A 14,421-nucleotide genomic window follows, 5' to 3' on the forward strand; every position below is an offset into this window, starting at 1 on the left:
CGTGGCATGTGGGATCTTCCCGGACTGGGGCACGAACCCGTGTCCCCTGCATCAGCAGGCGGACTCTCAACCACTGCGCCACCAGGGAAGCCCAAATTTTGATTAAAGTAGGACCTCGTAGAAATCCATGTAGTGGGGGAGACGGGCTTTCTGAAGGCTTTCTCTTTAGTATGCTCCCATTTCACCCTCCCCCAGCCCACTCATTACAACCACACGGAACTGTTACACTTCACTGTGGCCTGAGAATCACAAGAGAGCTTGTTAAAAATACAGATTCCTTCTTCCTAGCTCTGTAGCTGCCAGTTCATTAGACCCAGGAGGAGCCCAGGAATCTGAAATTACATTAATTGCCCCCAGGCAATTCTAAGACGGCCCACACTCTGAGGGGCACTGAAAGAAAGTCCTCAATAAATATTTTTCTGGTGAATGATAAATTGAGGGTAAAATGAACAGAGACCTTTTGGCTGCCTAGTGCCAGAGGCTGGCACTGCGCCAACCGGTCTGGCTGGGATTCCGTAAGGATTTGGCCTCCAGGGTGAGCCAGTTGAAAGTACCTGAAACAGCCACTGAGTCACCAACACACCACCCCCCGTTAATTTCTGCCCCTTAGTCCTAAGGCCTGGGGTTGCCTCAGAACAGAGAGATCATAGCCTAAGCCTGCATGACACACCAGGCACCTGAGGCCTCTGGCCAGGGATCAGAAATTAAATTGTGTATTAGAGTGGGCTAAAAGAAAGGCAAAGAGCCCTGAGCCAGCTTAATGGTTCTGCACAGGTGAAAGATCTGGAGACTGGCTTGGTGAGTGCGTGGTGTGAAATTCAGGCACCTGATCAGGAGGCAAACTTCGCATATTTGGAATCAACCCTAAACACGCTGACATCTCTGGTTTGACAAGTTATTAAGAAATCAAAATGGATATGAAAGAGTAGGAATAATTTCAGGGTAGAAGCAGCTATGGATGGGAAGGAGAAAGAAAGCAAACCACAGTTTTTTTTAGTCCACGGAGGGAACCAGGGACTGGAAGCTGTGGACCCCGGGCTCCGGCCCAGCGGGCAGGGAGCAAGGAGAAAGGCATTGCAGGGTTTAGAGGGAGGACAAGTGATTCACATGGAGAACAGGCTGCCAAAGGCAGCAGCAGAAGCTACAAACATAAATGTTTTTTTTTTTTTCCACCTGAAAAGCCAATATCTTTATTTTTTTTAACATCTTTATTGGAGTATAATTGCTTTACAATGGTGTGTTAGTTTCTGCTTTATAACAAAGTGAATCAGCTATATGTATACATATATCCCCATATCCCTCCCCTCTTGCGTCTCCCTCCCACCCTCCCTATCCCACCCCTCTAGGTGGTCACAAAGCACCGAGCTGATCTCCCTGTGCTATGCAGCTGCTTCCCATTAGCTATCTAGTTTACATTTGGTAGTGTATATAAGTCCATGCCACTCTCTCACTTCGTCCCAGCTTACCCTTCCCCCTCCCCATGTCCTCAAGTCCATTCTCTACATCTGCGTCTTTATTCCTGTCCTGCCCCCAGGTTCTTCAGAACTTTTTTTTTTTTTAGTTTCCATATATATGTGTTAGCATACGGCATTTGTTTTCCTCTTTCTGACTTACTTCACTCTGTATGACAGACTCTAGGTCCATCCACCTCAGTGTGTTTTTAAAAAGAGACACTCTGGGGCTTCCCTGGTGGCACAGTGGTTGAGAGTCCGCCTGCTGATGCAGGAGACGTGGGTTCACGCCCCGGTCAGGGAAGATCCCACAGGCCGCGGAGCGGCTGGGCCCGTGAGCCATGGCTGCTGAGCCTGCGCTCCACAATGGGAGAGGCCACAGCAGTAAGAGGCCTGTGTACCGCAAAAAAAAAAAAAAAAAAAAAAAGACACTCTGAAGAGGAAAACGGGATTACAGAGTACAATGCTAGTGAGGAAAGTGGGCGGGCCTGGTAGGTTTCAGTCCCCCAAAGTTTCCCCAGTCAACGCTCTGAATTGGGCTGACGCAGGGCGAGGTGCCCAGGAGTGAAGTCTGGGAGGGCCCAGGAGGTGTGCCACACCTTCTGTCACGGCTTACTCTGCTCACGGGGACACACACCCCTCACTCACTCACTCTCCCTCTACTGGGGGCAGTTCAAGCGCCGAACTAGAAATCAGAACAGCTGGTTTTAAAGCTCACTGCCTACGTCTTCTATGCAATGAGACAGGTTTCTCAAACTCACTCCATAGACTGAATTTGTCCAGGAGATTCCAGAGTAACATTTGAAAAAAGGCCTATGATCCGTTTACTCCCTTTTCACAGTCTCCCCCCGCCTCCCCACCTCTTTCTTCCCTACCCAGCTCAAATTCCACCTCTCCTGACTCTCATTTTAGTGTGCTCACCAGTTAGAACTACTCTGGTGAAAGCCAACTCTCCACCTACTTCCTTGCCTGAACCTCAGGGGCCAAACGTGACTACAGGAAAACACAACACAGTCACTGGTCTCACTTTCACCCCAGCACCATTAACCCCGAGCGGGTCCTCCATGCTGCCCGGCGATCAGATCCCCACTGCACTTAGTCCCTCGCTCCAACTTCCAGCATTTCCCTCCTCCCACCTTCGGCTCATGACCTGACTTTCTATTTCATCGAGACAATAGAAGCAATAGGGGAATTTCTACACGCTTCCGTCACCACGTCTACCCCCCATCCCGGCCTCTGCAGCCTCCCTCCTAGGACTATGGATGAACCATGAAGCTGGGCTCCAAGCCTCGCCCTCCAACCTGTGCTCTGATGGGCTAGGAGCCCACCCCCTCTCACCTGCTTTCGAAGGCCGCTCCACCAGCTGTCCTCTCTCTCCAGCAGCAATGATTTTTACCTTGAATGACTCATTCTCACCAAAAAGCAAGTGGTATTTCTTCTACCTGCCCCACTCTCTCTGCTTCTCTTTCAACAAAACTCAACACAACGGTCTGTATGGCTGTCTCCAAACCTCTCTTAAACCTTCTCCAATCAGGTTTTCGCCCCTCCCACTTTCCCCTCCTGGCCTCTGATGATTAATTCTTAGCCCTTATCTCCCTTGACCCATCTCTAGGCAGCATTTGATTCAGCTGATCACCGCTGCTTCTTCCTGAAGCACTCTCTTCCCTTGGCCTATAGGACACCCTGCCCCCCCACGGCTCCTTCTCAGTCTTCTTGCTAACTCCTTAGCTCACCCACATCTTAACACTGGAACTCAGTTCTGGAACCTCTTCTCTATAGTTAGATATTTCCTTCCTTGATGGTTTATCCAGTCTTTGCACTTTAAATACCATTCTATACACAGAAAACTCCTGAATTTATTATCTCCAGCCTAGGCTTCTACCCTGAATCCATTTACCCAACTCTCTCCTTACACCATATCAAATAAGCATCGCAAATTTTTCATTCATGTCCAAACTCAATTCTTTATCTTCCTCCCCATCTACTTCACCTCTCAGCCTTCACGGGAAAGGGGCAGACTAACTTCCGGTACCCACTTATTAATCCCTTTGTGTGTTAGACAAGTCACAGGTGAACAGACACTGGTATCAACTGGTATCAGATTCCAGGTGTCATCTATATTACAGGGACCCAGACGACTGCAAGGACACAGGAACAGGCTTGCACAGACAGGGATGTGGGGAAAAAAACAGCCTATTCCAGAGCATGAGTGATCGGTTACAGGAGTCTACAAATTGTACCAACTAGACACCTTATCCTAGGTCAGCTGGTACACCTTATCACTCTGACACCGTAAGATGATGGTAGGTTCCTGGCCCCTATCTGTCAAATGAGCTCTGAGTATGTTCTGTTCCCAGAGCATGTGGAGGAGGTGGTGATGAAAACTAAAGCAGAGATGAGCAAACAACATTCCCTAGTCGCATGGAACTCAGCACCGAACACGTTCTCTGCAGATACTATAAAATCAGAGAAACTTCAGGAAGCTGGAGACGGCAGTTTTCCAGCAGCCCTCGGATGTGGCATTATTCTTTCAACATACAACAATTATATGTTGTATACGTACAATTATTTTTTCAGCAACGAGGCAAAAAGTGAGTTCTCTGTTAACCATTTAGCACAGATTAACTATGTGTAGCTGGGAGAAGGCAACTTAAGGAGCGTCACGGGCTCTGTCACAGACCGAAGGACTTCTGAGAGGGAGGAAGACTCTCAGAAAGCATCAGACCACAGGTTGCCTCTTCTTTCCAAAAGCCAGGAAACAGTATAAAAATCTTCCCACAGCAGCGCAGAGCACCGAGGCAGTCATAACAGATACAGCTGGCGCACCTGTGAAGCCGAAGAACGCACGCCTCCAAAAGTGTCCGCGTCTGCATGAGTTATCAACACCAGGTGAGAAGAGAAATAGCTTGATGAAAAATACAGATGAAATGTAGAAATACAGATCAAAACGACTGGACTTGAAGAGCACAGATTGGGGGGACTGCAGACAGCGAATGGGAACCCCCGCAATCTGTATATTATATTCCTGGTACCACAAACAGCAGAGAACATAAAACCAGAATGACGACAGGGAAATCAGACTCAGCCCAGAATCGGGAGAAAGCCAGATCTGAGAGCCACACCTCACCCAGGTGAAGAAGGTTAGAAGTTAATAATGGAGCCACGGTAACATCTGCGGAGTGAACAGCACTGAGGGAGAAGGTGCTGTCCTGGAGAAGCAACACCTATCCAGATTAGAAGAAATGAAAGGAATTAAACTCGTAAGAAGAGGGGAGAGTCTGCAAATGGAGGAGACCTTGGGAGAGACAGTCAAAACAGGAAGAAGCAGCCAGCAGAACCGTAGACTGCTTTGCATCTTTCTACCACAAGAGGGAGGGAAGCCAAGAATACAGTTGGAGTGGGACCAAGCCAAGTTGAAATTTTGGGAGAGACTAAATTGAGCACAGCACGCAGGACTCCAGGTTGCCCTGACAATGGGAACTCTCCCCCACCCTTACAATCATGCATGCTCATGAGAAAAGCTACATGCAAATGAAGTCAACGGTAATCAATGGCAGAGCCACACAAGGTCACAGGAGGCATTTAGGAAGGGTCTGTGCGGCAGAAAAGGGATGCAAACACCAGGGAAGCATTTAACTTACATAGAAAAAGGTTAAACTGAGTCCACATGTTTGAGAGAGCTTCTGCGTACAGTGTAAACCTGAAGGTTCTCCTAATGGTTTGGTTATAACTGGCGCCAATAAATCTTACGTATTTGTTGTAACCACTGAATAGAAGAGGCATTGGACGGGAAAATAGGGACTCCCTTTACTTTGTGGTCTTTGTGAAGAAATACAGTGGCTGGGTGAATTGGGCCTTCCAGGAATAGTGGTAGAAAGGGAGATCAACAGTTATATCTGCGTCTTATTAGCAGTGGTAATAATAAAAGGCACAGGGGGTAATTTTTCTCTATGTAGAAACATACATATATACATACATCTATTTAGAGTACTCAGGTGACTAGTTGTTCATAGTTAATTCAGTGCTGTGTAACCAGTTCCAATATATATGTAAAGTTTTGTCATTAAAAAATCTTAAGTTAAAATTAAGAGAAGAAAAATAAATACTCAGGTATCGTTGACATGGGCTTTCAGAATCTGCACGTTTTCAACCAAGATCCTAGGCATCTCTAATCTCATACTTTCAATGGGCATAAGCGGGAGAGGGGTGGTAGGTGAATTAGTCTGTACTTTTTATTTAAAAAAAATTTTTTTTAATTTATTTATTTTTGGCTGTGCTGGGTCTTCATTGCTGCGTGCAGGCTTGCTCTAGTTGCGGTGAGCGGGGGCTACTCTTCGTTGAGGTGCGCAGGTTTCTCATTGCACTGGCTTCTCTTGTTGTGGAGCATGAGCTCTAGGTGTGCGGGCTTCAGTAGTTGCAGCACACTGACTCAGTAGTTGTGGCAAACAGGCTCAGTAGTTGTGGCTCACGGGCTCTAGAGTGCAGGCTCAGTAGTTGTGGCACACGGGCTTAGTTGCTCTGCAGCATGTGGGATCTTCCTGGACCAGAGCTCAAACCAATGTCCCCTGCATTGGCAGGCGGATTCTTAACCACTGCACCACCAGGGAAGCCCAGTCTGTACTATTTAAATTGTTATTTTCCCCCATCCTGGATCCTCTTTCCTGTCCAAGCTAAATGGTTGAATTTGGGTAAATTAAAAGTGTTTAAAACAAGACAACAGGTTATGCTAAGCCCCATGTCACCAATGCAAAATTTCATTTCAGTGTCAGCCTCTCCCACAAATGGGCTCTTAAACCAGTCAATCAGGAATCACCTGTTCAGCACTAGTGATCAGGTGAGTCATCTGCACCAGCATCTTCCTGATAAAACCCTGCCACGCCCCAAAGGAAAGTGACCTTGCCACAACTAATCCACTTTTTACTAACTTCCTGGTCCAGCACCCTTCTGCCTACAAAAGCCTTTCGTTTTTTGAACAGCTCCTCAGAGCTCCTTTCCAGCTGCTAGATGGGATGCTGCCCAATTCATGAATGGCTGAATAAAGTCAATAACATCTTTGAAATTCACTCAGTTGAATTTTGGTTTCTTTAACAAAAGCTTGTATGACGTGACTCCACCATATATTGCAAGCCCTACACCCACCAGACTGAGGAGTCCACAGCTCTGAACCTTCCTCCAGTAGCAGAGAACCCTAACTCCAGGATGCGCATCTAGCTCCTGCGAGAGAGCTCTGCCTGGGCCATGCTTTCCACCCCAGTCTCCTGCTCAAAGGAAGCCCAGACTTTGATGGCTCCTTCTCTTCCTAAGGAGCCAGACTTTGTCCTTGTTCCACTGGCCTTTTTCATCCACCTTCTCCTGAATCAAGGGGTCGTTACCCATCTAACTACAACCATCACCTCTGCCTGTGGACTCTTGGCTCCATGCCCTCCCCCTAGATCCAATGCTTTGGAAAGTGATGTCATTTCAAAGTGGGCATGAGTTCATTCTGCCCCATAAGCAGCCACTTTTTGGAAATCAGCCCAACAGCTCATTGAGTTCCCTCAAGTCTGGATCCAGCCACAGGGGTAGCAGGAGGCCTTCAGTAAACTGAAGTTCAATGACTGATGTCATTGTCAGAGGTACTGTGAGTCTGTGGCCCTGGGAGCCCATGCAATCCAAGGTTTCAGAGAATCTGCAGCTTGACCTCTTCTCCCTGCTTCCTCGGTAGAGCACACCTGCGTTCACTGTGTCTGGGTGACCTCCATACCTATGTTGGACAGATAACCTGAGGGAGACTGGAATTTGAAGAGAGCACCAGGAGAGCAGGGATCATGGCACTTTTTTTCCCCTCTGTTTCCCCAGTGCCTAGCACACTGCTTGACACATCACAGATGCTCACTAATATATGTCGAAAGAATGAATGAACAAAGGAACTAATGTAAGTGATGAGTAATTCCTGTTTATCTCAGTACCTTCTGAGCCTTGGCTCTGGAGGACCAACAGATCTCGCCTTTATCTTCAAATGCAACACTTCTCCCTTCAGGCTTTCAATGCATTTATCACATCACTTAGGTGAGTCTACACATATAAGTGAAATACATCCCTCCCAAAGCCCCGCAAATGACACCAGCCGCTGTGGGGACAGTGCTGTCATTTCCAGAGGTGCCTGGTTAATCTGAGTGACACGGCTTCGAGACAACCTTCACATCTCAAATGAGGAGCAACTGGACTCATCAACCTCGCCTCCCTGACCTCCTTCCTGCCACCCCACAACTGGTGAGAATCCCAGAGTGTCCTCAAGGGTTTTCTAGGTCACACATAACCCCCCTGGGCTTTCTGGGCATATGCTGGTCCTTGGGACTTCTTCACTGCCCTGTAGAGCTTTGGCATAATAGCCTGTGGCTGTTTTCTGCAAAGCTCTACCTGCCTGGGAGCTTGGGAATGGGTCCAGGTTAGTGATGGACATTTACTAGGTACCTACTTGTACGGGCTTTATGCAGACCCTGGCTCTTCCTCCATGACAATCTGGTTGAGTCTCTCCTGAGACAGCATTTCCTTTCCTTCCGGTATAGATTATGTCCAGAAGTCCTTCTAAGGGGGGCTTTTTGTAAGCCACCCCATGTTCCACCCATTATTTATACAGACGGAATCAGGTTAGAAGGAAAGGTAAAGGTAGACTGTGGGAGGGCAAGTAAGATGAGTGATTGCTCCAAACGGATCTGCCTTGGGGTGGGCTGGCTGTATGCATAGGAGGGTACGGACCTTTATGAGCACCTATTTACAAAGACAATTTGCCCAAATTGCTTTGCCCCCCCTAGGCCTCCTATGTAGCAAAGCACACACCTCCCCACCCTCTCATTTTAGAACTTAGACTCTGCACCATGCCTTTCATAACTTGTTGAGATCAGACTCTGGGAGGTGGAAGACACTTCAGTGCTCACTCTAACATCCCGCACAGACAGTTAGATAGCCCTGTCTTGTACACCAACTCAGAACTTTCCCAACATGCCCGATCACATGAATCACCAGGGGCACGTGTAAAAAATGTAGCTCAGCTCACCAACTATTCAAAACCACATGAAATCAAAATCTCCAAGGGCCTGTGAATCAGAATTTTCAACAAGCATCCCTAGTGAGTCTTACAATTAAGCGTGTTACTTATGTGCATGTGATGCAATGGTTCTTGAGGGAAGCTACATATTAGAATCAGCTAGGAAGCTTTAAAAAGAAAATCAATGATAGGTCTCTACCCCTAGCTATTCCTACTTAACTCGTCTGGAGTAGAGCCCAGGCGATGTCAATTTTTAAAGCTCCCTCCCAGCTGCTTCTAGTGTGCGGCCAGGGGTGGGAACTACCGGAATACCTTCCCAGGCCAGTGGTAAGCTCTTTGAAGACAGCAACCAACAAATCTATACCTCTTGGTGCCCCTCACTGAATCCCACCACCATGTCGAACCAGTAGCAGAACAAAACGGCTGAGCTGATCTGACTAGCAGTTCACCCATCAAATATGGCATGTAATTTCCTAACTATATTAAGAAGCTGTGTACTTAGCAAGAGGCCAAAAAACAGAGGCAAATGAACTGCTCAGTATAGATTATGTCCAGAAGTCCTTCTAAAGGGGGCTTTTTGTAAGCTACCCCATGTTCCACCCATTATTTATACAGACAGAATCAGGTTAGAAGGAAAGGAAAAGGTAGCCCGTGGGAGGGCAACCATGGTTGAGTCTACACACACACACACGCACACACACACACACACACGCACACACGCACACACACACACACACACACACACACACCTGCTCCGGCCCCTCGCCAGCTCTACTCACATTGTACAGCACGGTGGTCCACCCTTCCATGGTGATGCACTGGAAGACAGTCAGCACAGCAAAAAGGATGTTATCAAACTGGGTGATCCCATCATTGGGGCCGATCCAGTCCCGGCATTCATAACCAGCTGGGCAGCCCTGCACACCACATGGGTGAGGGGGGTCAAATCCTTCTAGAATACCTGCAGACACATTTGGAGGGTGGGGGATAAACCACACGATGCTTAGCATGAGCTGGAAACGATCCCAGGAGGCCACAAGCATGCAATTCTATTTCCCACAGAAAGGTTTGTCCTTCTTTGTCTCCAGCTCCTACCCTTCTCTGGCATCTCTGCACCTCACAGCTCACATACCATGTGTTCAACCCAATGGTTCCCAACCTCCTGTGAAAATGAAGCCTCCTCCACATGCCCCCCCCCCCCTTTCCTCAGGTCACATCTTCTACCTTCTCCTGAGTCCCACGGGAATTTACAGGACTGGGTCACCCAGAAAGGTCTGAGCTGAAGGCAGAATCTTACTGATTTTCTAACTTCAGACTCCAGGATAGACTCTTAGTTCTTTCTGGGTTCCTTGGGAACAATTATAAACTACAGTCCCTTCCGTGGATCTTAACTCCTTGTTTTTATGGCCTAAATTCCTCATCTTAAATAAGACAAAAATAAAAATCCAACGTGAAAGGTGTCCTTTGAAGATTCTTTTCATAAAAACATGGTACCTAATTGGGCTCCTTCAACCTCTCCCCTGCCCCCTTTCCTCCTAAAGCACTCGACTGAACTTGAAAAGAACAAAGAAGATACAGGGAGACAAGAATGCCAGATCTGTGTACGCTGCTCATCTCCCAAGCACCCCTGCCAAGTCATGCTCAGAACTCCCCCAGTTCTTCCACACTATGTGTGGGTCACAGCAGAGAGGGGGAAGGTCATGAGCTCGAGCATGGGTGGAAAATGTCCCCAAGCTCTGGAGGGGCCCCAGATCTGACTCCGGACTCCTGGTCTCTCTGGCTGTGGGCCAAAGAGGCCACATACAAAGGGTAATTCTTCAGGCAGAAGGTTTTTGACATGCATTCTGATGGCCTCCTACCAAGGGATGGGGCAGCTGAGACCTTCTATTGAAATAAACTATAAACCTAAGAGGTTACTCGCTTTGCGGTATCAATGCACAATGGGGATCTTTAGGCTGGTTGGGCCTCGTAAAGCTGCTGACTAGGAAGCCTCTGGTTCTAATTCTGGGGTTGGGACCAGCCTCCAAATGCCCTGAAATGACCCCGATGACCAGAGGAGAGAGGAGGGAAGCAGCAGACGTCAGCAAACAGTGCCCCTACCTGAATTGTTCATGAAGCAAGCTCGGTGCAGCTTCCCACTGTAGAACTCCAAGCCGATGATCGCAAACATCAGGATGGCAAAGAAGAGCAGAAGGCCAATCTGCAGCAGAGGCACCATGGCCTTCATGATGGACTTCAACACAATCTGCAGGCCTGCAAGGAAAGCAAGAGAATGATAAACGGAGCCCTCGCTCGGCACCACCTCATACGGCAGGCTGACTTCTTCCTGGGAGAAGAGGGGCAAGTCTGAGGGAAAAGAGCCATTGATCCTGAAATGATAAAGCAATTCACGAAAGGATAACCAGGATGAGTCAAGCCAAAGACGGCCATCACCCCCTCCCCTAGGGATCAATCCCTACCTCTTCCTCACCATTTCCTGATCATTTACATACCTATCACCCTTCCCTTATTCACTGCACCCATGCTGTCTTCTGGATTCCTCCTATAGATGAAACTTATTAGAATACGCTTCTTTCCTAAAGGGAATTGGGCCCAGCCCTGCTAGGCTGTAAGTCTGTAAGAACAAGGACTCAATCTCAGACCCAGCTCTCCCACCCACTGTTGGGGAAGCAGAATTAGTACAACCACTGTTCATGAAACACCATATCCTTTGACCCAGAAATTGTCCTTCTAGGATTCTAGCCTAAGAAAATAATCAGAGATTTGAATAATATTTAAGTAAAAAGATGTTTGTTGCAGCACTATTTCTAGTTAGAAAAAGAAAACTGGAAATAACCTAAATGAATAGCAACACAGAAATGACTACCCAAGTCAGGGACTGTATAAGACAGACTATAATACAGATTTAAAAATCATATTTCTGAAGAATTTTTTTTTTTTTTTTGGCGGTATGCAGGCCTCTCACTGTTGTGGCCTCTCCCGTTGCGGAGCCCAGGCTCCAGACACGCAGGCTCAGCGGCCATGGCTCACGGGCCCAGCTGCTCCGCGGCATGTGGGATCTTCCCGGACCGAGGCACAAACCCGTGTCCCCTGCATCAGCAGGCGGACTCTCAACCACTGCGCCACCAGGGAAGCCCTGAAGAATTTTTAACGTCAGGAAAATCAAATGCTTATGATGGGATCCAATACCAAAGTTACAGCATGATCCCAATCACATTAAAATGCACAGGAAAAAATGAATGAAAAAATATGCTAAAATGTTAACAAAAGTTATATTTCTGAGTGATAGGATAATGGGTGCTCTTCATTTTCTATTATTTCCTTTACTTTCCCAATTTTTTACAAAGATCTTTCATTATCTTTTAACTATGAAAAAAGTCTGCTAAATTTTAAAATGGCAGGTGATGCCGGATTGCCGCAGGTCCTCTATTTATTACTGCAGGGGCTTCCTCTCAGGAGAAATTATTTCTTGTTTATCCCTAATTCTCTTCGACCCTGGATCTGGTTGAGGACACATCAGTAAAGCTCTCAGAAGAGGAGAAAGAAGAAAGGTGCTCACTAGGTATCCCCGACACGAGCTTCAGAGGCCTTAGGACACGCACAGCCCGGAGCGTCCTCAGGTCCACATGTGTGTTGAAGTGGGTTCCCGCAGTGGCCAGGATGCTGCAGATGGAGACACAGAAGGTCAAGGTTACCACAGTCTGCCTTTCTCCCACTATTCCACGGGGGAAGCTGGGTTAAAGAAGGATCATCGGCCTGGAAAGCACACAGAGCTGATGCCAGCTGCGTGTGGGCGCACCTGAGCTTGGGTGAATCACCAGTGATTCCGAATGGAATTAAATTTAGCCGCATGGATTTCACTTCGAAAAGGAGGAAAACTGATCATCGCAATGGAATCCTAGCTCCAAATCATTAGTAAAACACAAGGTCCCCAGCATCTGTCTCATCCCTGCCCCGAAACCGTGTCCCCTACCCTCCTCTCTGCCCCTTGCCAATTTCCTTCCCCTCTTTCCAACCTACCAAGGGCCTCACATATTTTATCTTAAAATTTTCTTCGATTCCCCTGTCTCCTATTGCCTTCAGGAAATTTCTCTGGATTAACTGCAGTAAAGGAGTAACTCACTCTTCTTTACCTTGACACTTAGAATTTTTACCAAACAAAATCAATCACTCTGATGCTTATACTTAGGGAATAATGTCACTGGTCCCCATGCAGTATTTTTATAATCACTGTGTGACCTGGATTTGGTTTCTTTGTTTCCACGTTTCTACTTCCACAGCCATATCCAGGAACACACACACACACAACAAAAATCCATAACAATCCTATTAGATGGTGTACACCAAGTACCTTGTCTTGAGGGGACAATTTATTTCATATAATCCCATGACACTGCAGGTACTTTGGAGAGACAAAGACACTTAAGTATTTATGACAGGTACAGCAGAAGACTAACAGTCAGAAGAACTGGGTTTCAGTCCTGACTCATGTACTTGTGAACTGGGTGCCTTGAGGCCAGTCAACCTCTATGAGCCACGCTACCCTTATCTACAAACTGGGTGAGTACCATGGCCTAGTTACAAAAACAAAACGACATGGAATTGAATGTTATGAGTGTTCTGTAAACTATAACGTGCAAAACAGACATTATATCTAACACAAATGTTAATAATATTGCCTTGACAACTCTAATTTTAGTCTTCTTTCTGTAGGGTACTGCTTTTTCTTCCTTACAACTTCCGGGACAATTTCAGCTATGTGGAACTATTGGGGAATGACTCATTCAGAAAACTGAGTTTTCTGTATGGTCAAAGGGTGGCAAGAATGATTTATTTCATTTAATTATTTTAAGGGGCTTTGGAGGACTGGGGAGAGGCTGGTTCAGCTGAGGGTAAAAAGGGCCTGGACACATCTCGTGACTGGCCACGCGAGGCCCTGCACCATAGTTTTGCTTCTCTCTTTGACGTTAGCTTTACTTTTCTTCTCTTTCCCATGTCATCAACCCTGTTTCTCTGACATTTGACATTCAAGATACCTTGAAGTCTTTTTAATACGTGAACGAAACGTTTATGCTCTATTATCTCTAGAAAGTAGATACAGGATCAACAGAGGCAAATTACACAGACCCAGATTATAATCACAAGCAGTAACTTTGATACAAGCAGTGCTGGCCAACAGCCAAGTGGGCTGCTTTATGTGGTAGTGACTTCCCGACATTCGAAGTATTCAAGGACAGACAGAAGGACTCTCTTTTACGAAGGTAAGAGGGTTCCAACATTGGGTTGAAGGTTATTTAAATGACCAATAGAGATTTCTTTCAACTTTAAGATTCTATGATTCTATATGGATCCAATCTCAAAATCAGAACCAGAAAGAAAGTTTAGTCTCATACAGCATCTCAGGAGCTAGGTGTTCTCTGTCTCTCCCAACCCAAACTTCCATCCTCTCATCTTAGAAGGAGGGAGTTCAGGAGACACTGCTTTTGACTCTATCTTCCAAGGCCAAAGAGTAACATTAGGGAGGGGAGTGATGTAATTTCTAGTAAGTAGGAAAAAACTGAAGAGAAGAGAGAACAAGGAGAAACATGGAAAATAGGAGTGAAAAACAGGACAGAAATAGAAAAAAAACAAAGGAAAAAAGAGAGAGAGAAAGAGAGGCTTCAAGGATAGGTATAGTGATAGAGAAACAGAACCCCAGGAAAATGGTGTCATTGCTCCCCTGATTCCGCTAACAAGGGAAGGAGACGGTACTCAGTCTTCGGAGGGGCACGCATGGAGGCTGCTTTCCCTCTGGTTCGCTGTCTTACAAACACAGTGGATAGAATCTGCCCCGTTCAGAAACCAGAGTTCTGTTTCCTAGGATACCCAGATACACGTGAGATGCTCTTTCATATCATAAGAAGGGCCATTGAAAATGAAAATCTCCTCCCCAGCCCAGAGATG

The 14,421-nt window shown here is 46.8% G+C and overlaps 1 protein-coding gene across 1 annotated transcript in view; it reads right to left on the reverse strand.

The window, feature by feature from the left end:
* Window positions 1-14,421, reverse strand: part of CACNA1E (calcium voltage-gated channel subunit alpha1 E) — a 296,790-nt gene that overhangs the window by 193,174 nt on the left and 89,195 nt on the right. The window contains exons 4-6 of the mRNA XM_033853854.2: window positions 12,038-12,141; window positions 10,579-10,731; window positions 9,258-9,439 (exon numbers count right to left, since the gene is read on the reverse strand). Coding sequence (XP_033709745.1) covers window positions 9,258-9,439; window positions 10,579-10,731; window positions 12,038-12,141 — 439 coding nt within the window. The remainder of the gene's footprint in view (window positions 1-9,257; window positions 9,440-10,578; window positions 10,732-12,037; window positions 12,142-14,421) is intronic.

The sequence above is a fragment of the Tursiops truncatus genome, chromosome 1 (assembly GCF_011762595.2).
Source record: "Tursiops truncatus isolate mTurTru1 chromosome 1, mTurTru1.mat.Y, whole genome shotgun sequence".
NCBI classification, from domain to species: Eukaryota; Metazoa; Chordata; class Mammalia; order Artiodactyla; family Delphinidae; genus Tursiops; species Tursiops truncatus.